The sequence below is a fragment of the Zootoca vivipara genome, chromosome Z (genome assembly GCF_963506605.1).
Source record: "Zootoca vivipara chromosome Z, rZooViv1.1, whole genome shotgun sequence".
Classification (NCBI taxonomy): Eukaryota; Metazoa; Chordata; class Lepidosauria; order Squamata; family Lacertidae; genus Zootoca; species Zootoca vivipara.
The window spans coordinates 39,124,713-39,150,754 of record NC_083294.1 but is presented as its reverse complement, the minus strand read 5'-3'; the positions used below and the strand labels follow the sequence as shown (position 1 = coordinate 39,150,754).

Here is a 26,042-nt window from a genome sequence, read left to right as displayed (position 1 = left end):
GGTGGTGTTGGAGGATCCCTGAAATTCAGTACAGTATAATGCCTGTTTGGTTGTTGTTTTTAATCATTGTTTTAAAACAACCCTGGCCACCATCTCACGAAAACATGGGTTTCAGGAAAATAAAAATAGTGGCTGGGAGTGCCAATCCCTCAGGGACCTGAATGCAGGGTTCAAGCAGTGGTAGGTGTTCTCTCTTTTTTATAATAATTTTTCTTAACTTTTCCAAATAAACAAACAAAACAAAAACATTTTTTATACAATTCATCTTAAATTCAATCCTGCAAGTGTCTTTAAACTTCTACAGTTCTTTTCCATATAATCCACAAATTTACTCCAGTCTTTTTGGAACTTTGTCTCTCCCTGGTTTCGGATCTTGCTAGTCAGTCTTGCTAATTCCGCATAGTCTATCATTTTCGTCTGCCACTCATCAATCGTTGGTAACTCCTGAGTTTTCCATTTTTGGGCTAACAATGTTGTAGCCGCAGTTGTCGCATACATAAATAACACTTGATCCTCTTTTACAATTTCCCCTCCTATAATTCCCAATAAAAATGCCTCCGTTTTTTTGGGAAAAGTATATTTAAAAATCTTTCAGTGGTAGGTGTTCTCATAGTTGGAAGGCTCTAGCATTTACTAAACCAACATTCATGATTGTGCTGTGGCCGATTTGGACAAAAAGCTTCACATGACGGGGGAGATTTGAAAGAAAAGAGCTTCTTGTTGGTGTTCTGGAGGCAGGTCAATTCTTAGAGCCAGAACATGCCTTCTCTGCCAGTGTTTTTGCACCAGCTGACTTGAGAGGGTAAACCTTTCCACATTGGGCTTTCTCTGCTTTGTACATTGGTACAGTTGGGGAGATTTGGGCAGGTGTAATTTGTCACAATACATCAACCGCTGAAATCCTCTCACTTATGCTTAACCATTAATAGGTAAAGGATGGAGTTTTGACAGAGCAAATACAGCATTTTGCAGAGCAATACTATAAGGTTGTTTCTGATAGTTTAGGGACAAAGCAAGCTCAGAGTAGGCCTGGATAGCTTGCAGGCAGCAATACATTGCTCAAACTGAGGAAATGGGCCACAGCTGGAGGCTTTATGGAGACAGTAAGACTCTTATTAGCCGTTTTAAACCACCTTATAACTAGGGATGGGGGAGGGAATTAGATTCAGATCACAATGAAAGGTGAATCCACTTAATTCACACTCGGTAGGGGGGAATATGAGAAACAAAACCCAGCCATGTTTCAAAATTCACAGCTCTCTGAATTTTTCAATGCAGTTCTCCAGTTCTACAAAAAATGCATGAAGTGTCCATAAAAATGTGCACTGAAAATAACAGAAAAAGTAGTATATTAGAGGAGATTGCATTGCCAAATTGTGTATTATGCAAAATTGCACATAAACACAAATATTAGGAAGAATTTGTGGTAAAATGATAATGAATTTTTATGACTTTCTTTTTTAATCACAAACTGATATGAAAATGTGGAGAACTGAACTTAATACTGGAGAAAAGAGAGACTGAAATTGCCAGATTTCATGGGCTATAGCACCCCTGAAAACATTTGACTGGTGCCGTTGGGCAGGCGCCCTAAGAAGAAAGTTATGGTGCAAAATGTGGAGGTACCGGTACCTTCTAAGTGATTTCATGAAAGGTGAGCAGGTGTGATTTGGCTTCCTTGTATATGTTTTTTCCTCTCATAATAGCACCTCTCTTTGTAAGTACTGAATATTGTGCGATCTCCACAGTCAAGGATACTGGGATGTACTTTACTTCCCAAGGTAAGCATAAGGCTGTTGTTGGTAGCTGTCTCTCTTGATTTTTTGTTATGCCACTCCCCACTCTATGGAAAGCCATTTTGTGACCGGCACCACCAACACACCCTAAAAATTCAAAACGTGTCCTCTGGTCTGAAAGGGTTAGTGACCCCTGGTCTAAGCCCAACAGAGGACAGGTCAGCAGATGTGGTGACACTGAAATATGGTGCTCGAGACTGCCTGCCAGAGTCCAACAGTGAGAAAGCAACCTCCTCACCTGTCAGGGACTGGGCAGAGGAGGACTGGTGGAGACCACCTCCCCATCTTTACCCTTCCAGGAAGAGGAAGAGAGTATAGATTTACAACAGGGGTTTGAGGGAGGTCGCTGCTCAGAGGCAGATGAGGGGGGAAGCTGGGAAATCATGGGAGAGCTGGAAACAACACCCAGCTGACATGTTGTCATTAGAAAGCATTACAGAGCCTCCATCTCCCGGAACCCAGTGAGCCTTAAAAGTAGAAAAGGAAAGAGCTTGAAGACAGAAGGCATGTAGCAGCACCTGTAGAGGAGGTGATGAGAATGACGAATGCGAGAGAGACGGGGTGGAGATACACTTGGGACAATACCATTATCCAAGAGGCTGGGTTCTATAGCCTCTCTCTGTAAAGACTGAAATAAAAAAGGACGGTAAGAAACTTTTCCTTGTCTTTATACTTCCCTGGGCAACCAGCCAGGAGCCACTGACAGCATTCTGACACTACCTGCGCCTTACAATTTACAGCTTATTCCGCAACCTTGGTTTATAAACTACTTTATACTTAAATACAGTCGGGGGTAGGGTGGGGAAAATATGGCATGCAATTGCAAAACAACACCAAGAAAAGTCTTGTCTTCCTACCACATAAAGCCTTTTATACAACACACCCTCAAGCAGGGCATGCGATGCCAGGCTTCTGGCTCAGCATGAAACAGGACCACTTTGAAATGCATGCATCCATCGGGTACATGATTTAGATACTTCAAAGGAGAAGAGCAAAAAAGAATCTGTTCAAGAGATGTCGATCAACATTCCTGGATTCCAGAAATGAATGGTAATATGAGGGCCATAGTCTGGCTGCATTTTCTGATGATATGTGCCGCTAGGACAGCCCTCTTGAGTGGGCTGATATACAAGGGCTGGGTTTCAGGCATTCTGTGTGCATACGTGCGTGCACCAAAAGCCAGAATGTCTTCTCCAGTTCAAGCCCCTAGAAGTGAATGACTTTAGCTGGAATATAGGAGCTTATAGGACAGCTCATAGCAGTTGCTAGAGAGCAGGGGACAGAAAAGGCTGCCATTGCCACAGCCCAATCCCATACTATGTGCCACCTCTTTCTAAAATTTATTTATTAGTGTGTGTTTTTCTTTTTGGAAATATACCAAAGAATAAAATAAAATTCTCAGGATGGTGAACAATGTGTCCCATTGGTGGCACTCACCCTTCTTCTGATAGGAAATGCTCGGGGGGGGGGAATGGGGCGGGGTCAAGGAGGGTCAGTCGGTGGGGAGTGAGACATGTCCCTATTTTCATCTGAGTAATGGTAGAGGGTGCTGAGAAAAAGGCTGCAGGACTAGATGGGCCACTGCCCTGATCCTGCACAGCTTTTCTTATGCTCATGTGATGGGCTGAAACCCAAGTCTCTGACAGACACCACAGCCTTCAAAATAGCACAACCCAACAACTCAGGGAAGTCCAAGATCTGAATGTCTGCCTTTGTGTCCCTTTGCCACTGCTGCTGAGAGCCTGGTTCATACAGTTCCTATATCCTGATGTGGCCCTGACAGAAATATGGAGAGGGACGCCCAGAGCTATACCATCTTGTTCTGCTATTCTGTCAGATATCACATGCTGAGAAGGAGCGGAGCTCTCAAAAGGGGTATTCTTTATTCATTAGCAGACATTTCCCTCCTCTGAGTCAGAACAGATTCAGGGTCACAATGCGCTGATAACTGCTGTGCTTCAAACTCACTCCTTCAAATGCAAAAGAATATTAAAAAATTTTTTTAAGATGACCCAACCCCCCAACTCCTGTAGCTCTTAAAGATACCCTGGCAGTTTTTGCAAGAATAAAAAAGAGTTTAAATGAATGATAATGCTACTTGCAAAAAAAAAGCCCTTCTGTGGGGTGTGTGTGTGTGTGTGTGTGTGTGTGTTTTAAAGAAAACACCTGTGTGAATAATTTGGCAGAGTTCTAAGCACACTCAAGACATTCCAGTTTCAATATGCAGCGTCTGTCTCCATCCTCCCAAGACAACCTTGCAAGGAATCGCACAACTAAACCAATTTGGAAACAAACAAACAAAGTAACTAGGGATTTCAAAGTCTGCAATGCAATGTACGCTTAATTTGGAGTAAGTTCTGCTGGGACTCCAAAGGGATTCACTTTTGAGAAAATGTGCTGTGTGGCTGCTAGACGTCTATAGGGAAGTGAAGACAAAACTACAAATTGCATGTAGCCCCACAGTTCTTTGGGGAAGTTCGCTCTGTTTTTAAGTGGAAGAGTGCTGGGAAGGTAGAGGGGCTTCTAAAGCCCATTTTTGTTCAGACTGTATAGCTCTTGAAATTCTCTCCCTCCCCCCCTCCCTGAGATATTTATCCCCTCCTAGGGAAATGATGGGAGTATTTCTGGCCACTTCCAAACTACCTGCTCTGTTGTGAGTTCATCCTGTTTTGTTTGCTGGGTGGCTGGACAATGCCAGCTATTTACTGGGCATTAATTCTGATTCGTTTGTTTTGAGGCTAGGTGACCTTGTGTCAAGCAAAATTTGCCCCACACTCTCTAGTGCATATCCTGTCAGTTTCCTTATCGCAAAACAAACAAACAAACAAACAAACAAAACAACCAACCTCTGGTTTGGGGTGGGGAGAACTGGGCTCACAGCACAAGAGCTCCAAATCAACTTGAACAGGGTACCCCAAATTTGCCAGTATGTGATTGCATTCTTACCAGAAAATAGAGATGGACCGGAAGCATCCTGTGCCTCTCCTCCAGCAAAGAGCTGTGGGAGGCGTCTATCCCTGGAAAACCCTAACCCTGGAAAAATTGCACAAGGGCGAAGTGTCCCGTCCCCCCGCCCTTGTGCTATTTTTTCAGGAAAAGCTTCCATGTGTGGTCATGAAGGTAGTGTACATCCTTGAAGTTGTTCCTTCACCTGTGTTCCAGAAGAAACATAACAGAGTGCTGATGGTGGAAATACGAGTCTTTACTTCCCTGCACTTGCTGCAATGCTAAGTGGGGCAGGAGGGGGGAGAGAGAGATCTGTTACTACAAACCTCTGCTCTTGCCTCCTCATCTAGCAAGGTGTTCAGCTGTTTTATCTCAGTTCTTGGCAAATATTTTACCTTTTCCCAGCAAACAGCTTTTTCAGCAGGTATGGCATCTAATAATATGGTACTTTAAAAGACTCGTTTTCCTCTTTTTTTGTCCAATATGATTGCAACTAATGATAGTATTTATTTAACCAGACTAGTTTGTAGTGTCAAGCTGTTCTCAAAAAGCAGCTAACCCTGGTATGAGAAGGTAGGCGTTATCAAGCCTGTTATCAAGATGCCTGTCATTTTCCCAGAACCTGAGTCAGCAAAAGGCTTAAAGCATTTTCCGAACCGTAAGCCGTTCCAAAGGAACAACTGAAATCAGCAGAAGGAGCTGCTTGCATGCTTGAAAGTTCGTGCTGCCAACAACTACTTTGGTGACCTGGATGGGCAAGTTGATTGACATCTGAGAACAGCCCATGAAGCATCCAGCAAGCAGCAATTTGATGAGATACGAAACTAGGGCTGAGTGAAAATTGCTGTCTGTTTCACTGCCCCACTTGCAGGTAGTGTATTGTGGGAGCCCTTCTAGCAATTCAAGGGGTAGGGATGGCAGATAAAACTTAGCCAGGAGGGAAGTTCAGGAGGATGACATTTGCCATTACTTCCGAAGGATAATGAAGAGCACTTCCACATAGCAACTTCCTGTGGACTGCTTGTGCATGCGTGTTTTGCGTAGCATCCTCACAATATCATCCTGTCCTTTGGATGAAAGATGCAAGGGACTGGATCATAAGCTTTAGTACCTTCTAGTGTTCAAAACACTTCACAGCACTGGAAGAACCCCAAAAAGATCTTCCCCAGGATGAGCATCTGGGTGCTTTGCTTGCTCCGCTGGGGGGCTGTGTCTTGAGAAAAGCTGAGATCTAATTTTCAGGTGACAAGCCCACCATGGCTCTTGAACTGGCGGCCCAGGAGATAATCAGGCAACAGGTCAACTTGCCTGCCACCACCCACCTCAGGCCAAAAATGAGGGAACTTTCAGGAGTTTAGCTGTGCCATCAAAGATACCTCTTTATTCTGTTGGGCTAAAGTGGGCCAGGTGGTACCTCAACACTTTCTTATGCTCCCAAGTCAGGAGGTTCATCAGTCTGAGGTGCAATTAACAAGCTTATATGGAGTCAGAGCATTGGTCTAGCTAGTTCAGTATTGCCTACACTGACTGGCATCAGCTGTCCAAGGTTTCAGGATGGAGTCTCTCTAAGCCCTACCTAGAGACACTGGGAACCTGCATGCAAACATATGCTCCACTCAACCCTTCTTCCGCTTCTCAGCTCACTGATGGGTGCTTCTGTTCTGTTTTCTAACCCCACCTTTATGGGGAGCAGAGCCTGACACAGGGAAGTCACAGCCCAAGCAAACAGAGACAGACCCTCCGACCCAACCTCCCTCACAATGACCTCTGTAACATGGCCCTCTGGGAAGAGAACCTTCCTTCCTTCTTGCTCTGCCAAACACAAAGATGCATTTATTGTGCACTATGAATTATGCACAATAAAATATTTCCAATGGAAATACAGCAGATGTAGTGGGCCAAGGCTTTTTGTGCAACATGCAAGAATAATATCCCAGAATTTATCCAGTCAGGCATTAATGTCATCACAAATAACAGTCATTTAAGCAGACCTTGCTAGGCCTGCCTTGCATCTCTCGCTTATCGCAGGAAATGGAAGTATCAACAAAGAATTGATTGTCTCAGCCCAATTCTCTGTTCTGTCTGAGTTCTTGGCCAAAAGTGGGGAGAGAAAAAGAAAAAAGAGAAGAGTTTCGTGTCCATTTGGCCACTGCAGAAGCTGACACAAATTGCAGGAGAGGGCAACTGTATTTCTGGAAAGGGATTTAGTGGAACAACATCTGCTTTGCATGCAGAAGGTCCCTGGTTCAATATCTGGTGTCTCCATGAGGAAAGACTCCTAGTTTGAAATCCCAGAGAGCTGAAATTGATGTAGACTATATTGAGCTAGATGGCCTGATTCAGTACAAGGCAACTCCTGTATCACCTGATTTACTTCCTTCTCTGTAGCACAGAAAACAAAAGACAGAGAAACTGGACTGCGTCATTGAATAGAGGACCTTTTAAAAAGGAGAAGAATTGAAACATATGTTTGGGGAAGAAACATTGGACAGGGTAACAAACCAAGATTTGGCATCACGCCAAAACCATCTTTAGGAAGAGGGGAGAAATTTGATTCCATTTACATTTAAAGGAAACTTACCTAATTATTTCCAAAACAAGAAGCAAAACAAACCACAGAATTCTTCCGTTTTCACAGCGCAGTTCCCCAGCCAAGTAATATGTACAAAAATGCATACAGTAGCATATGCATATAAGGTGTGCATAGAATATTGAAAACAATGAAAAATGCATTATATTTGGGGGAAATGGCTTTGCAAAAATGTCATTAGGCAACAATGCCTGCAAAAATGTAGAATAAATTCACACTGAAATGTTAATGAATTATCCTGAAGATTTTATACGTGTGTGTGTGTGTGTGTGTGTGTGTGTCAGAAACTGATGTGGAAATGTGAGAGAAACCAAAACTGGCAGATCCTCTCATCTCACAGACCTCTACAACTGTAAATAATCTTTAGTGGGGATCTCGTACCTGAGCCATCACTGCTCTTTGCAAAGCTGGAGTACATGGGCTGGAGTTGCTTCCAGAACCTAGTCGACCATGTGAGGTGGCATCATGCTCAAGAACAGCGGCCCAGTTGAGATCAGTTTGGATGCTATCACTCTTCTCACGCTTGCTCTCAGTCTGGAAACAAACCAACAGACAGACATATTCAACAAATTCAACAATGAGATGGTGGGAAGGGTGTCTGTTTACCCCTGTTTTTTGTTGAGTTGCCCTATGTATAAGGAGATAAGGTGCAGGCATCTGCAACATTTTCTTGTTTGCGTTAAACCATGTTAAAATTCCAAGGGCTATCCAACAGCAATGGGTATGTTAAATGAAATGGTGGCTTTGTTTGCCTTCCAGTGGAGACTTCCCCGCACCATGGGCATGTCGTGAATTGTTCTAATGATCGATGACCGTATGGGTTTTGACACCCTCTACCCATTTTATCAGATTATGGTTTTCGCCATGACCTCTGGTTCAGACTAATCCATATAGGATGTACCTGTGCAGGCCCCTGCCGTTTTTGGATTTTATTTTCCCCTGGTAGCTCAGTACTGTTGTTATGGCTTAAGGCCAAACCAATAAATCTACTTACTTCTGATATTGCAGCCAGGTCTTATGCAGTGTGACATACGCCTGTGTAGATACAAAGCCCTACTTTCTTCAGCTAGACTTCCCTTGCATTTTCTTCTGGCTTTGCTCCCTCAACCCGGTTTTAAATACAGTACATTCTTCACTAGTTACCATTACCACAACTCCTCTTCCTATTTTATAATGATGCTAATGCAAAAGGGACTGCTAGATCAGTACTAGAAGTTATGTAGCAATCATAGGATTCCCAGTTCTTTGTCTGCACCTACTGTGATTAGAGGTAGAGCTGTTTGGAGAGGAAGTGGAAGGCAGGACATTGTGCATAACCCTTCCTTTCTGGTGTTGCTGCTGACTGGTGTGTGTGTGTTTGTGATGGGGAAATGGATAAGGATGAGGGGGGTGGAGGTGGAGGTGGAGAAGCATCAGGCAGGGGAGAGTGATATATTCCTTCCACCCGCTGATTCTCCCTTGCAGTCATCTTGAAAGGCTTCTCCATGCTCATCTTAAAGAGTGAAACATGGGGTTGGGAATCCAGGAACTAGTGAATAACATTTGCTTCTGCCCTTAGCTAGGCTAAGACAGAGGTAGAGACATAGCTGCCAAGTTTTCCCCTTTCTCGCGAGGAAGCCTATTCAGCATAAGGGAATTTCCCTTTAAAAAAGGGAGAACTTGGCAGCTATGGGTAGAGAAGATTTTGCAGTCCAATCACCTCACTCTCTTATGGGCAGCTTTCTGAAGGCTGCATGGCATTGATGGGTGAAGCAGGGCAATGGGTGTGATTCCTACTTTTGTACAGTAGGCTTCATTCCAGCCAGTCAAATCTGTTTCTACACTTGTACACACCTTGTACACAGCAAGAGGCTTTATTGCCGTGCAAGGACACATTTCAGCCACTCAAAAGCATCAGGGTAGGTGTGTTCCCCTCACATACCCTCCAACATTTCTCTGATGAAAATAGGGATGTCTCTGCCATCACCATCCCTTTATTATGTATACCCCATTCTTCTCGCTGGGTTGCCCCAGCCACTCTGGCAGCTTCCAGCATCTATAAAAAGGGCTGCCTTCCAATGTATTCTAAAGGTTGTAGAATTCTTATCTCCTTGGCTCAAAGGCTGCAAAACTGCATATCCTCCAGCGTTTCTCCAAAGAAAATAGGAACGCCCTAAGGAAAAGTGGGACATTCCAGGATCAAATCAGAAACCAGGATGAACTTTGTAAATCCAGGACTGTCCCTGAAACACTTGGAGGGTCTAGTCTCCAAGAAGAAGTGGCTTGGAGGAGATGCACATTTCTGAGCACAATTGGTGGTGACCTTTAAAGCCCTAAACAGCCTCGGTCCTGTATACCTGAAGGAGTGTCTCCACCCCCATCGTTCAGCCTGGAAACTGAGGTCCAGCTCTGAGGGCCTTCTAGCGGTTCCCTCACTGTGAGAAGTGAGGATACAGGGAACCAGGCAGAGGGCCTTCTCGGTAGTGGCGCCAGCAATGTGGAAGGCTCTCCCATCAGATGTCAAGGAAATAAACACTTTTAGAAGACATTTGAAAGCAGCCAGTTTTTAATGTTTAATGTTTTATCATGTTTTTAATATTCTCTTGGGAGCCAGATGGGAGGATTATAAATAATAATAATAATAATAAAAATAATAATAATATGCCCAAGAGCTAGACAGAGAAGCCTGAAGGACAAGGCCTGAAGCCAGACTGTGACCTTTAAGGTTTCTCTATGTGGCCCTTGTGATTTTCCACACCCCTTCTTTCCCAAATCCCCACTGGCTCTGCTTTGCCCCCTGAATGTTTTCACCTAGCTGGAATGTTTCCAGGGACTCTGATAAAGCCCCTAGCTTGTTTGGAAGGAGGACAGAAAGTGGTGTTTAACTGTGCACAGAACCTAGCCTCCTGTGCAAAAGAAAAAAAAGTTGCATTTTTTCCTCTTTTGCCTCTGACCCCCCCCCCCCCCCCAGAATGTTGCTCAGACAGGAATGCATCCATACATCTGGAGAAAGATGATATAAATAGTCACTTAATAACTTCTCTCTCAGAAAAATGCAGGCCCACATTTTATTTTATTTCCCGACATGCAGGCTGCCATGCTCTCCTCCAAGCAGATGGCAACAGCTTCCTTGTTAATATAACGCCAGGAGATTCACCTAAATGACAACCATCTTGATAAGAAGTAATTATTATTTCACTGGGGGGAAATGGTTTGAGTCAATGATTTTGTCCCTGTGAATCCTAACAACTCCCCTCCCTCCCCGAGCAAAATCGACATGGTGCCAAATGGGATTAAAGGAACTGAACAGGCAGAACCACAACGGTGGCGGCATAGCGTTGGAAACACACAAGGCACAATCAGCACTTGCAAGAGAAACTGCATATTTATGTCAGGCCCAATTTGCTTCCTTTTAATGCCGCACACTTCCAACAGAGACTCACTGCCTACAACTGCTAATGTCAGAAATCCACAACAGTACATTTCGATTAAAATTTAACAGTAATGGCATGGACTAAATTTTACAATGCGTTTCATTCCAGTACAAAGAGGTCATTTACGGAATACATGTCAGCGACGCAGATGAATATTGGAGCTGACATTTTGCGATGTGTGTTTTCCCCCCTCGGGCTACAGATTTTTTAAAAAATAAAAAATAAAGGAGAAAGTTGAAGCAATGAAGCAGAGCTGCATTTCCCATCCCTTAAAGCAGGATTGGCTAACCTGTAGTCCTCAAGCTGTGCCTGGATTTCCGACTTTTACTATCACTGACCTTGCAGATTGGGGGATTGTGGGAACTGCAATCCAGTAATATCTAAACGGCCAAAGGTTAGCCACCCCTGACCAAAGGTTAGCCACCCCTGCCCTCAAGCTTAGAACAGGCATAGGCAAACTCTGGCCCTCCGGATGTTTGGGACTACAATCCCCATCATCCCTAGCTAACAGGACCAGTGGTCAGGGATGATGGGAATTGTAGTCCCAAACATCTGGAGGGCTGGAGTTTCCTATGCCTGGCTTAGAACTAACCAACCAACCAACCTCTAATAAGTCATTTATACCGACTCTCTGCTGAACCCATGATTTTGGGGAGCCCCCAAACTAGAGAACATCAGTGGCCTTTAACCAGAGAGTAGATCAGAGCTTTGCAAACTTTTCATGTCGGTGACCCACTTTCTTGACATGCATCATTTTGTGACGAAGTTAATCATTTTCCAGCCCTGGGAGGAGCACAGGGAGCGTTTGAACGACACACCAAAGTCATTCAGGTTTACTAGCACACCGGAGGTGCACAAAATTCCGGAGCATCATCTACCCAGATGACTTCTGCAAGGAAGCCAAGCCATTCATCAAATTTAGTTCCCACCTATCTTTAGTATCTAATGAAAGAGGAGTCTCGCTATTCTCAATCCTATTGCTGGCTAAGAATGGTGTCTCTCAGTCAGCTGCATTATCTAGACAAGATACCCATCTTTATATTCTGCACTCAATCTCTTGAACATACACCCTGGATGCATACTGACAAACACCAACAATGATTAAAACCTACAACCCACCTTTCAGTATGCATTGAAAGTATACTTTAAAAAAAATCAGTACCCTAACTGGGAGTACAGTAAGATTGTTCACTTAGTTCTCACTGAAGCGGTAAATTTCTGTCTCAGCTGTAAAATGCAGACTACTTGGCATGGGCAGTGCTGATGTTTGTTTACTTATTTAAAACATTTTTTTAAAAAAATCCCACTCTTCAGCTGAAAAAGGCCCCCAACCCCCCCAACAATTATCAATAATAACATGGGCCCTGCCACCAGTCCCTAATATAAAAAACACAACATAAATGGAAAAGTAAGAGGGGAAAAGTTAACACAGAAGCTGGAATGGAAAGCATTCAAAGGGAGAAGTAAAAGCTGTGTGTTTCTTTGCAGGCCTATCTCCCCCTCTGCTACATCCTGATGAATGCTCTTCTATGTGCACACAAAACACTTCATGCACTTAGAAATACAGCATATCAGGGATAGGCTTAGGCAAGAGCACTTCTCTATGGCATGCCAGTTTTTTCTAGGCAGGTTTTTTTAAATTTTATTTCCAGCACAGAGGAGCATTCAATCACTTCAGTTCACACTGCTGGTCTGAATTTCTACAGTTGTTCCCTCTCAGGCTACAACCATGAGGAAAGCAACAAAACTCCTTAGCTTTTGTTTAAAGGTTTTAACCAGCTTCCTTTAGCTTCTTCAGAGGACGCCTGTGGATCTCAAGACCCAGATAGCTGTCCTTCTTCGTCACCCCTTAGAATCCTGGCTCCTAGAGCCTTCCATGTATTTGCAGAAAATGGCTAGCTTTTCCCTGATTGCTTAGCTACCCGCAAACGGTTTCTTCTTCTTTTTTAAGCACCTGTTTTTTCTTTTGTTTTTTAAAAAGAAAATGGAAATTCTTGGTTGCATTTCTGTACAGCCCAAACAACAATCCATTTGTCTGCAGGCTTGAAGTAGAAGCAAATGGTTGCCACAACCATGTGATGGCTTAAACTAGAGATGGGGAACTTTTTCCAGTCTAAGGGACAGAGTCTCTCCCAGGAAACATTCTGGGAGAGTTGTATGCCTGCGGTGGACACAGCAGAAGCAAATGTGACTGCTGTAAGGGATGTGATTCTTACCTTTGTACAGACTATGTCCTAGCCAAGTCAGAGGTTGCTGCAAATGTGCACATACACACATTCTCCAAACTGACATGCAAGAGGCATTATAATGGCTCAAGCTAAAAGTACGTGAGGAAGGTGCAGAGGAGAGCTAGAGATGCATGGGGCTTGGGGAGAATACCAAAGGCCATACAGAGGCCATCAAGAGCCATATTTGGCTCCTGAGCTTGAGGTTCCCCACTCCTGGCTTAGATAAACAGAGAATCTCATGGCTTCCCTTTTCTCCAAGTGAAATTTTGAGCATGTTTAAAAAAACCCACCTGCCTAAGCAGATAATTTTCAATCCAGAGAACAGCCATTTCCAGAGAGCTACAATGTACCTCTTTGCTTGTACTGTTCGAAGGGAGACGGGTTTGGGGGCTGAGGAGCTTCGGGGGATCTTTAGTCTTCTGCTTGTGGTCATGTTGGAGAGAAAGCAGCTGTGTTTGATCTTTAGGAAGAGTCCGGTGAAGCTTCTTGCCATGATGCACTTCCTCAACTTTTTTCTAGGGTGGGAAAGAAGCAAGAAGACACTGTGAGGAAAGAGGAACCCAAAAATGTATAAACCCAATGGATTTTTGGCTAGGTCTGGTGAACCATCTCTTTCCTCTAAGGATGAGTGCAAATGCACGAATCAGGCACAGGGTCTGACTCAGACATTTGGAACCATGGGAACATGGTGACTGGGAGTAGACATAGCAAAGACATGTGCCTAGTAGAATTCAATAAGTGGGACCCACAACTAGGGATGTGAGGAAGCAGCAGTTTCTGTCCTGTCATGGGTTTGTTGCAATCAGCATTGCTTCCATTCCACTACAGTTCAGCTTCAGTTAAAACTTACATTAACTGTCTTGCTACTACCCTCTGTGGCAAAAAATGTATGGAATAACCTGGAAAACCACCACCACCTGGGTTCATCTTTTTTCTTCTTCTTCTGTTTACCCTATTTGCTTCTGAACACTTGGGAGAGGAACAGGGTTTTGTTTTTCAATTTTTCTTCCAGGCTATACATCTCACATTTGCCACAGAAAATGTGGAAATTTTCTCTTCTGCAAAACTACATCCACACCTGATAATTTTCCAGTTTCTTGTCTCCTTCCACTTTGCTCCACTCATCTTCACAACTTAGCATGTCGTCTTTATCCTTCTCCATTTTGTTTTGAGCTGCCTTGATCTCCGGACATCTCCTTTCGAGGTCCAAATGCTTCCGAAGCTCTTCTCTCTTCTGGTGCTAAACACATGCCAGGAAATAATATTGGTTTCATTTCATCTCCCGTCATAGATTGCTCATAAAAGGAATTGCTATTAAAGTCATACTGCTGCTAATTCTGTGCAAACAGGGCTTTGAAACCAAGGGGGCCCATTCTCTACAATAGCTACTAATCTACATAAGCTGGAAATGTCTTCTCATCTTTATTAACTTGTGTTGACAAGCTAACTAGTAAGTGGTCAGAAAGAAATTGCCCTGAAGTACCCCCCAAAAGAACAGCTTTGTTGGGAACATCAAGATGCCAATGAACCCTTTGGCTGTGCACATAGCCCCTTTGCTCTTGCCTTTATGGTGGGGCCAAATACATCAGTAAGTCTTCCATCAATCAAAATTTCCTGCTTCATCTGATCTGGGAAACTAGGGTTATTGGATCCAAAACAAGCTGGGATATGGAGGTGTTGGGTTGAAGTTGGCTTCATAACCTTCATAAACCAAAGTTTCCCAGTTCAGGTGAACTGTAGTCAGCTGAAGTGATCTAGCTCATTTGCTTCCATCACAAAGTAGGCTGCATCTGTGACCACAGCATTCATTCATATATTGGCTGGTTAAGCCGAGATGTGATAGTTTATTGTCACTCATCAAAAAGTGTGAGCCCTAAAAGTAACATTTATAAAGATAGGAGTTCAGTTCTGTAAGTGACCTACCTCAGCCACCAGTAGCCTTGCTCTAGAACAGAGTTTGGAATAGGGGCAAGTTACACCAGCATTATTTACCCTGGTGTAACCTGCACGTATGGGACGCGGGTGGCGCGTCTAAACCACAGAGCCTAGGGCTTGCCAATCAGAAGGTCGTGGTTCGAACCCCCATGACGGGGTGAGCTCCCGTTGTTCTGTCCCAGATCCTGCCCACCTAGCAGTTCAAAAGCACGTCAAAGTGCAAGTAGATAAATAGGTACCACTCTGGTGGGAAGGTAAATGGTATTTCTGTGCGCTGCTCTGGTTCACCAGAAGCAGATTAGTCATGCTGGGCACATGACATGACCTGGAAGTTGTTTGAGGAAAAACACTGGCTCCCTCAGTCTATAGAGCAAGATGAGCGCCGCAACTCCAGAGTCGTCCATGACTGGACGCATACCTGCCAAGTTGCTGTCAGAGAAATAAGGGACCGGGCGGAAATAGCAGGCCGGAAGTAGCGCCAGAAGTTGCACTGCAGCCATTTTGGAACTGGGCAGAGCAGCATCAAAAGTCGCTTCTGAGCATGCTCCGCCCAGTTCCAAAATGGGCGCCACGCCAGAATAAACCGGGGGGAAACAAAAAAATCAATTTTTTCAGCTAGGAACAGCTGGAAAAATGGGGATTTCCCAGGGAAAACGAGAGACTTGGCAGCTATGACTGGACCTAACAGTCAGGGGTACCTTTACCTTTACCGTTAACCTGCACTTGCTTCCTATATTTTGGATGGCTCTGCACACCTCATTCCAAACTGAGACAAAGTTTATGCACATAAAACAGCATTCCCTGCTACCTCTGTCCAGCAGTGGAGAATGTGTGGGCCTCCAGATATTGTTGGACTAGAACAGGCATCCCCAAACTGCGGCCCTCCAGATGTTTTGGCCTAAAACTCCCATGATCCCTAGCTAACAGGACCAGTGGTCGGGGAAGATGGGAATTGTAGTCCAAAACATCTAGAGGGCCGAAGTTTGGGGGTACCTGGAATAGAACTTCCATCACACTTGATTATTGGCCAAACTGGCTGGGGCTGATGAGATTCTACCTGGAATGTGGAGGGCCACAGCTCTGCCACCCCTGCCTCTTTCTCTTCTCCACCTGCTGCCTTCCCAATGTCAAAATGTAGACCATAAGCACCTTGGGGTCCAGGGCATAGCTGCCAAGTCTCCCGTATTCCCCGGGAAAGCCCCGTTTTTCCAGCTGTCCCCAGCCGAAAAAATGGATTTTTTTGTTTCCCCCCGGTTTATTCTGGCACGGCAGCCATTTTGGAACTGGGCGGAGCATGCTCAGAAGCGACTTTTGATTCTGCTCTGCCCAGTTCCAAAATGGCTGCAGCGCAACTTCTGGTGCGGCAGCCATTTTGGAACTGGGCACAGCAGCATCAAGTCACTTCTGAGCATGCTCCGCCCAGTTCCAAAATGGCGCCAGCGCTACTTCCGGTATGCTACTTCCGGTCCGGTCCCTTATTTTTCAGAGAGGAACTTGGCAGGTATGGTCCAGGGCCTGGTCCTTTTGCTATGATTTCATAGGGTTACACTTAAGCTACTCTGCGTATGTGTACTGACAACACTAAATAATAGCAGGAATCTGATGAAAAACATCTGCACTGTACATTTAAAGCTGCATTGTAGCTCTTAAAATGGTCACGGCTTCCTCCAAAGGATCATGGGAACTGCAGTTGTTAAAGGTGCTGGAAATTTTTAGGAGATGCCTCTTCCCCCCCTTCATAAAACTACAATTCCCAGAGTTCCCTGGGAAGAGGGGCTAATTGTTAAACCACTCTGGTTTACAGTTCCCAGGATTCTTTAGGGGAAGCCATGGCTGTTCAAAGCATCATGATGATGCTTGACATGGAGTGCAGATGGGGACACAAGAAACATGGCTTCCTTTCTTATTTGATATTTGTAGTGCAGTACTACTGTCATGCAGGAAAAAACAAACAAATCTGAATCCAAATCGTACATCCTCCAACTTTTTCCTCTGCAGCTTTTGTTCCACAATCCGTTTCTGTCTGTCTTCCGAGAGCTGCTTTTTGTACTTTTCCTGGTCTTTAAGCTGCTGCTTCTGCATCTGCTGCTGTCGCTGAGGTTCGAAACGGCTTTTGTTCTCTTGCTGAAGCCTCAGGAATTCGCGGCGGAGGGTCGATTCGCCAGGGAGATTAACAATGGAGCTTAATTTTTTTGTTAAGAAAAGGAAATATCTGTTTGACTAACCATAATATTAAGGCGACAGAGCAAACACAGTGCCACTGGGGAACAGCTTGCTGTCCTAGCTTACATTTTTTCCAGGAGAAAAAAAATCACAGAATCTCTCTCCCTCACCAGCCCTCCTCTGTATTTACAATGCCTCTGTTTTAACAACACTTCAGAATCCAGGCTAAAGCTGCTTATCTGTTTGTTCACTGGAGATTTTACTTCACTGTTGCCTTCCCAAAACAAATTTTAGCATCTGTTCACACTTTATATTCATCAGCAAACCCCGAATGGGAACAAGAGACAATTCAGAGGTATATATATTTGAGTTTTCATGGAATCCCATTTCGATGGCAATGGGCAGGGCGAGCACCAGGTCAATGCTTCAAAGTCTAGTGGAGTTTCCCTCAGATTTTAGCAGCTGAAGTAAGTAAGATGTCTGGCATGATTAATTTGTTTATTAGGAGTAAGAGCTTCTTCTTCTATTTCCATAGAATCTTAAAACTGATTTCCTGGTAGTAAATGTAATTGAACTCAGTGGGATTTGCTTCCAAGTAGGCATAGTTGCACAGTGAGCTTTTAAAGCAGGCATCCCCGAACTGTGGCCCTCCAGATGTTTTGGATTACAATTCCCATCTTCCCTGACCACTGGTCCTGTTAGCTAGGGATCGGGGGAGTTGTAGGCCAAAACACCTGGAGGGCCGCAGTTTGGGGATGCCTGTTTAAAAGTCTGGCAAGCACAACCCCAGCCTCCTCAGCTCTTGTGCAATTCCCTCGACATGGCAAATCATTGGGGTAGGCCTATTTGGTTGAGGGGGTTGGTTGGTTCACAAACTCTGTGTCTTCCTTTCTCAGGAAGAAGCGAAGCTCCCTCTTCTCTGAGTGAGATAGATGTGGTTGCTGTGAACCTACCCTGCCCACTGCATCTGTATCCTTCAGGGAAGAGGGAGAAATAGTGACCAGACATGGCTGGCAGGTCTGAGGGCCTTTTCAGCCAGCTGCCTTTCTCCTGTGGCTTCCTTTTCCCAGTGGCAGCCAGTGGCATCGCAACGGGGGTGGCGATAAGAGTGGGCTGCACCGGGTGACACCCTGGAGGGAGGGTGACAGTCTCAGCGGCCTGCCCCCGCGCCTAGCCCCGCCGCGGCACCCGGTAAAAAAGTTCGCTCACGGCAGCTGGCTTGCTTTCGTTCCTTGTTCCTCCCCTCTCTAGCAACTCGACTCCCGCATGCACACACGGTACTCCCTCCGGCCGAGTTGCTACAGGGGCCAGGGAGGGCGAAAAGCGTTTTGGAGCCAGGGCACTGCGTCCGTTGCGTAGCCGCTCTCCTCTCCATCCCTCCGTCCCTGTCGGCCCTCCCTCCCTCCGGTGCGGCTGAACTGAACGGCCGAGCCTGGAGCCACCCCCAAAGAAGCCACGGTGAGTGCTGCCGTGGCCGCCAGCCTGGCCGGGGCCCCGTGGAGGATGCAAGCGACCGAGGAGGATGTGCACTCAAGTCTCAGCCGCCTACCACACCCCACCTCCCCTCCCCTTATTCCCCACATCATGCCTCCTCCTCTTCCCCCCTTTGGGATGGTGCCCTCTTTGCCCCACACTAACAGCAATGGCGTGCGCAGGCGTTGTGCGGGACTGTTGTCAGCGCTCCCTGCATGAGACAGCGCAAGAAGTTGATTCAATGGCACCCCCGAGCAAATTGCTCCAAAGTCCCATGTCCAGATCGCCTGCTGGCTTGCTTGCTAGCAGCAAAAGGAAAAGAAGCAAGCGCTTTAAAAACCGGGACCGGGGGGGGGAGGGGGACGACGAACGAGGCTGAAACTTCTCCTCCCCCTCCTCCTCCTCTGGGGAGCAAGAGTGTGGAAGGTAGCAAGAGAGCGGCTGCATCCTGCAGGAGGGCCTCGGCAAATCAGCATGGGGGGGGGGTGTAACAAAAGAAAAATCTGCACCAGGTGCCACCTGGGCTTACTACGCCTCTGGTGGCAGCGGCGCACTGTGGGTGGTGGCAGGCGTAGACCAGAGGCTGCCACCTGAGATGGTAGCCTTATTGATGGGCCTCAGTGAGTGGCCAAACATGCCGACTCCTAATACTTGCCCAATGTGGCTCCTCCTTCCCAGGGTAGAGTTTCCAGGCCCCGATGTGCAGGAAATCGTGCATGGGCAAGAGTAACTTAATTCTGCTGCTCTATCCAACATAACAACACATCACAAGGAAATGGTTCCAAAAATTGCTCTGGAAGTGTACAGATCAAACTTTGGAGTCATCTCTCTCCTGGGTGCAACCCAGAACTTATCTACAAATGCAAAATGTAACCTTGGTTCTCCTTCATCTTCGTTCAGCTCATCGGCTTCTTCCTCACTTCCACTGTATTCATATTCTGTTTCATCTGAAAGAAGAAGGAAAACCAAATCTAGCTAGGACACTTGACTGCTTCATGTGTTACAATCTGCCCCCACATTTATTGCAACAAACACTGTCAAAACATTTTAAACATACAAGCAGCCTGACATTCACTTGTTTTCTGCTTAAATGCAATATTATCTGATTGTTGATCTTACTGATCTGTAATGATGATGAAGTCTTGTAAACGCCTAATTGCCTAATCAATCTTTTACTAATATGTATACTGTATGTAGCTATAGTCAGCTCTCAGTGAAGTCCTACTTCAGTTAAAAAAAACACAGCTTCACAAGCTAGTTCAGGTACACAACTAAAAATGCAGTATGTGAAGGCTTTGAATGCAACCATCACATTTACACAAAACTGTCTATCAGGCCGTGTGCTAATCAGGGAGCCAGAGTTGACTGAGGCTCCCTTCTGAATGTACATTCAGGGGCAAACCCAAGTTGGTCAAAGCATAATGTGTTGGTCAAAGCATAATGTGTGAAGGTAAAGCTGGGACAGAATCCTATCTGAAATCCTGGAGAGCTGCTGCCGGTCAGTTCAGACAATACTAAGGTAGATGGACCAATGAGCTTCTCAGTATAAGGCCACTTCTTATGTTCCTATGTTCTCTTCCATGCAAAATTTTGCTAAGGTTAACAGGGAGGAAGCTGGCAGCAATGTATTTATTCAATTAATTAATTTCATGAAATTGGCACACCTCTTGATTGTAAAAAGCATCAAAGCGTTTTATAAAAGATCAATCAGTAAAATCAAAATTAAATTAAAACCCCGCTTTAAAACATACAAAAGCTAAAATACTAAAACAAATAACAATGACATCAACTCCCTAAGCACATGGGTAGGCTTGTCTAATCAGGAATGCTTTTAGTAGGCACCTGCTTGATCTCAAGAGGCAGGGAGTTCCAAAGCACCACACTAAAATATCATTCTAACAAATGTGGAACAGGTATCATGTAGTCCCTACAGCCAACTGAAGTGGCTGAATTGGCACAGGTTCGCTAAGGCAATCTCATAGATAAACTGGTCCCAGGTTATTAAGCTTTAGTCCTTACCTTTCTCTCCCTTCTTCTTCCTGGTCCTATCTAGATGGTCTTTTAGCAAGATGCGCACCTGTCGTTCATTCTGCATGTCTCTGATAAAGGAATGTTTAAGCAGGGTATCTGTTGCTGGGCGATGCACGTAATTCTTAACCAAACAGGTGTCCACAAAGTTCAGAAATTTCTTAGACCTAAAAACACAACAACAACTTAAAGACTTCTTTTCACTCCCTTGCAATTCCTCAAACAGTTTAGCAGAATATCTCAGCAAGTCTAAACTACTGCAAGGCACTCCATGCAGGGCTGCCCTTGACACTGTGCAGAAGCTGCAGCTAGCGCAAAATGCAGCAACTGAACTATTCTATCGTATCTCCCATCATGTCCACATTACACGGCTCCTAAAGCTCATAACCTGCTGGGCTAATTTTAAGGCTTTGGTTTTGACCTACAAAGTCCTAAACAGTTTGGGACCAGGATCCCTAAATAAGAACTCCACCCCCCCTTACTGCCTTGCACTATTGCAATGATCAACTGATGAGGCCCTCTTGGTTGTGCTGTAACCTTTGGAAGTTCAGTTGGCGGCAATCAGAAGGTGCCCCTATCATGGAGCCATCTCACTTCTGAGCTTAGGCATGCGCCTAAAATTGGTGTCTGCTACTACATTCCATGTTACCTGCTCACGAGATGTCAGGGGTCGACCTTGGAGCCTTCTGCATGCAAAGGGTCATCAACACTTTTAGTCCTGTACTATACCCCTGAGTCACTCCCTTACACTGCTTTAATGTAAACCATGTCTGCTCAGAGGCCATTGCAACAACAGACGAAACTTAAACTTCCAGTGCAGATAAGAGCTTGGAAGGAATCAATATGATCACAATATCTGGGATGCGTAGAAAGCTTTCAATAGTCTGAATCGAAACAGCTGCCAAAATTGTGCTCCAAGCCAGCATATCAATGACTAGTAGCCATGATGGCTATACAATACCTCTACTATCAGAGGCAGTATGTTGATGGAAACCACAGGTGGGCAGAGTGCTGTTGCGCTCATGTCCACGGTGCAGGTTGGTCCCTGTGAAAACAGGATGCTAGACTAGATGTGCCATTGGGCTGATGCAGCAGCTCTTCATATGTTCTTAACAAGTTAGCATTTATTGCCATTTAAGGGAAGCCTCTTACCATTTTCTGGATTTCAGTTTTGGGGGAGGGTTCCGTGGAATGAGAAACAGAGCCCTCATAGGATGCATGTCACACAATGCTGTAAGAATAAGGGGAAGAACAAGCACACATATGCAATCTGTTAAAATGGATACCTTCAGCCTGGCTCTTACAATCCTGCCATCATTTGATTTCTCTATATTTGATTGCGTTGCGTGCTTGATGAGAACATGTGAACATACTTTGCTGAAAAGCACTGGGTTGGATCCAGACTTAATCGTACTTGCAACAGCACCAACGGGATTTAGGTTAGTCATGACTCACAAGTCCCATTGATTTCAATGGGCCTGCTTTTGGTATGACTAAGTGTGGTCTATTGTGTACAAGGCAATCTGAAAATGCTATCTATGTTGTTCTATCTGTGATGTCACCTTCAGACAAATGCAAGTTCCTCATGAGTTAACAAACAGCACACAACATTTCATGAGCAACTCACATGCCTTAACTAGCCATTGATGGCAGCAAGATGAATGTATAAACTGGCTCCACTTATAAGGCTTGAGTTTCTGACTGTGTGGCATGATGTGAAAATCATCACTGTGGTGCTTGATCCATGTTGTTCCAAGTCTTCACTAGATGTTATAGCTATCAAGTGATGAACATGCATATGTGAGCCAGCTCTTCCTCTTGCTACATGCTCGGCTCTTCTAGCAAGCCAAATGCATTTCCAGTTCTTACTTTCTGCATTTTACTCCATTGGCTGGAGTCTTGCTATTTTGTAAGATTCTCTGTATCATTTATCATGGAAAACCACAGTCTTCACAGCTCTGGGAGGGGTGGGCGGGACAATGGGATTTGTGGAACAGGCAAGTATGTTGCCAGGGGTGGGTTTAGGGCTGTGTGCTGGGCTTTGGGAAGGAAGTGAGGCTCTAACAGGGGTTTAGAATCCTTCCATCTCCTTCCCAAAGCCTAGTTAGCACTTTCCCTGCCAGAGCCTTTGTGCCTCCTTCTCAAATACAGACGCCTCCTTACCCACCTTTGGGATGGCAGTGGTAGGGCTGCCAGTGGGAAGGGGGAGTTTTGGCCTTGCATAGGGTGCCATTGTACCCTTGTCCACCACTGATGTTGCATTGGTTTTCCATCACACAATGGTTTCAAAAGGGTTGGGTAGAAATTGGCTGCATGAATGAGTCAAAGAGTTCCTTGCTTTGAGCAACAGTGCTGCTCTCTCTTCTCTCCCTCTCCCTCTCCCTCTCTCTCTCTCTCTCACTCTGTGGGTGGGTGGTGTGTGTATGTGTGTTTACATCTAGTTACAAATAAATCTATTATTCTATTTAGTAACCACAAGGACAATTTACTGGAGGCTATGTGAACTTGGAAATACACATATTCAGCCAATGTTCTACATTCAACAAGGGCACTGACGTTAAGACTGAACATGTTATAGAAGGCAAAACAAAACAAAACAAAACTTACGAGGAGCCCCTTCGGCCATCTCGATAGCTGTGATTCCCAGTGACCACAAGTCACTCTAAAGGAAAACAGACAATGCATAAACATAAAGGGACAGTAGAAAGTAGGTTGGCACCACTTAGGGTCTACCACATTGAATGCAACTCAACCATTGCATGTGCCGATTTCACTTTATCTTTTTCTCATTTTCCCAATCACATTTACACAACAGTTTGCATTTTTTTTAAAGGTCGTTGTGAAAATTCACCAGCATTTTAGTGCAAATTTCTTCTGTTAAATACATTTATGAATGCAATTTTTCCTAATATGCACATTTTTGCAGAGTAATTTTTCCTATTACAAAGCATCTATCTATGTTATTTTCATTCATGTATGCACACTTTGCTTTAGTGCAGGGGTCCCCAAACTACGGCCCCCGGGCCGGATGCGGCCCAATCGGCCTTCCAATCCGGCCCGCGACGACTCCCGCCGCCCGCTGCCGCCGCCCGCTCTCACGGCGCGCGGCGCAGCGACGATCTAAAAAATCGGCAAAAAATCGCCGAAAATCCTTTGTGCGCATGCGTATGGGCCTCTCCCGACCCGGAAGAGGTCATTTCTGGTGCACTTCCGGGTCGGGGGAGGCCCATACGCATGCGCACAAGCAATTTTTGGCGATTTTTTTCCCGCCCGTGTGCGTGTGCGCATGCGCACGGGCGCGCACTCCCCCGCCCTCCGGCCCGCTGCGCGCGCACTCCCCTGCCCTCCGGCCCACCGCGCGGTCGGCGCGGCGGGCACCGGCCCGCCGCGCAGAAAGTCTGGGGACCCCTGCTTTAGTGCATCCATTTTTGTGCACTTCACCTTTCTGGAGAACTGCACTGCAAATTTCAGAGAAGTGCAGATTCCAAAGGATGGCTGTGCTTTGGTTTCTGAATTGTTTCAGAAAGTACAAATTAGGTGGGATCAACTTTAAGTGTAAAATAAATCAATCATCTCCCATACCTACCAATGTATGAGTATAGGGATAGGTAAAAAAAAAAATCAAAAAATTGTCCAGTAGCACCTTAGAGACCTACTAAGTTTGTTTTTGGTATAAGCGTTCGTGTGCATGCACACTTCTTCAGATATAGGGATAGGTATTCAATCCCTTTAAGCCTAACTTTCACTGTCAATTACTTAGGGTTAACCCCAGACTGAGTGTTTAATTAAGGAACAATAAAAAATCTCTGATGAACAGGATCAGAGCTACTAATTTCCCAAACCCATTCCCACCCAAACAAACCACCTTCATCCTCTCCCAATTGTCAGCTGTCGCTTCTCAACTGTCATAAGTCTTAAAATGTTATACCCCAAGGGCTCTTCTCCTTCCTTTTCCCTCTCATCCAAACTCAGTCTATTACAACAACAAAACACCTGCTTATTCTGTTCATTGGCCAAGGTTTTAAGTGGGAGCAAAGTGACTGAAGAGGAATCAGAACTGAGCAAGAAAACAGAGGGAGAAAACGACAGTGAAGGTGTGATGTGGTCAAAACAAAAAACAGGGAGCTGACTTTAGATACAGAAGGGATGCTGTGAAAGAAATAGTAGTGGTCTGGAAGGCAGTGTAGGGGACAAAGGAGGACTGGATACAGAAGAGTACATAAGGCAATATTTATGAGGTGGAAGACTGTTGTGGTGCAGATCACAGTGGTTGATTTCAAGAAGTGGAGGAAAAAAACAAACATCTTTGTTTCCAGAGCAAATAAAAAAGTGAGAACAAAGCATGTTTTGGCCAAGTGCTTGAAGAGGAGGTGGACAGGAGGTCAGCCAGCAGCAACAGGACTTACTCTGTAGTCATATGTTGACTCTGGGTTTTCATCACAAGCAATGACCTCTGGTGCCATCCAGTAGGGGGTCCCAATGAATGTGTTCCTTCTGCCAATTGTCCTGTCTAGTTGGGCACTCACTCCAAAATCCACTGCAAAAGCCAAGCAGGCACAAGCAATGAAGCAAGTGAGGGGTGCGTGGAACCACACAGCTGGTTGCAAAAAAGCAGAGCACAACCACAGGGAAGGGCCCTCATTTGCTCTTGGTGACGTGCAGCTGAATGCATGAACTGAATCCAGTCAAAACACTGAGCTTGAGGTGATGAGGAGGGATAAAATGCTTAGTTGATCAAGCAATTACATTGTGTCATGTCCAACGTACTGCTAAGTTAAAAGTCATTCAGCGATATACTTGTTCGGCTGGTGAAATGTTTTGCACTAGCGAAACACCATTGCACAACCAACCCAAGCAGATTGCTGGTAACTTTGTTATGCAATAGATTGCACAATCTGTTGCACCAGTTTCTGATAGTGCAGCTATTGCATTGGATTCTGCTCTTGCACAACAATAAAAATTGCATTAGCTGAAAGTGAACATTGGATATAGCCCATTTAATTCAGACTGATTAAAAACCTGGTCCAAGTGAATCAGGAAGGTGTTGGGTTTTTTTAAAAAAATGTTAATGCACCCCGAAAAGTCCACAACCCGAGTGGCGCTTTGGCGCATGTGTGAAGCACACAGAATGCTTCTGCGCATGCGCACACGGCAAAAACCTGGAAGTAAACACTTCCGGGTCCGCCGCGTTCGTATCATGAAAAAATGCATCCCACAGCGGATGCAACATGAGGTATGACTGTATGTGCTAATTTATACACGATTCTTATAAATGCTAATACATATATGATTATTAATAACTAACTGTATTCTGTATAAACTTCTTCCAAATATAAATATATTTATTTATACAAAGTCTGCGGCTACAAGCAATCCGTTCATATGTTGCAAGTGCCGCCACATATTATTCTCACCATGGGAAGCCATGGGTTCCTGTTGTCTCTGAGCTGAGCCCTGCAACTTGCACGCC

At 45.0% G+C, this 26,042-nt stretch overlaps 1 protein-coding gene across 1 annotated transcript in view; it reads right to left on the bottom strand.

Moving 5' to 3' along the window:
* NRK (Nik related kinase) overlaps positions 1-26,042 on the bottom strand; it is a 117,816-nt gene that overhangs the window by 54,775 nt on the left and 36,999 nt on the right. Inside the window, exons 7-15 of the mRNA XM_035113283.2 lie at positions 24,979-25,109; positions 23,180-23,234; positions 21,725-21,803; positions 20,564-20,739; positions 19,419-19,491; positions 16,883-17,090; positions 14,052-14,213; positions 13,324-13,488; positions 7,714-7,866 (exon numbers count right to left, since the gene is read on the bottom strand). Coding sequence (XP_034969174.1) covers positions 7,714-7,866; positions 13,324-13,488; positions 14,052-14,213; positions 16,883-17,090; positions 19,419-19,491; positions 20,564-20,739; positions 21,725-21,803; positions 23,180-23,234; positions 24,979-25,109 — 1,202 coding nt within the window. The remainder of the gene's footprint in view (positions 1-7,713; positions 7,867-13,323; positions 13,489-14,051; positions 14,214-16,882; positions 17,091-19,418; positions 19,492-20,563; positions 20,740-21,724; positions 21,804-23,179; positions 23,235-24,978; positions 25,110-26,042) is intronic.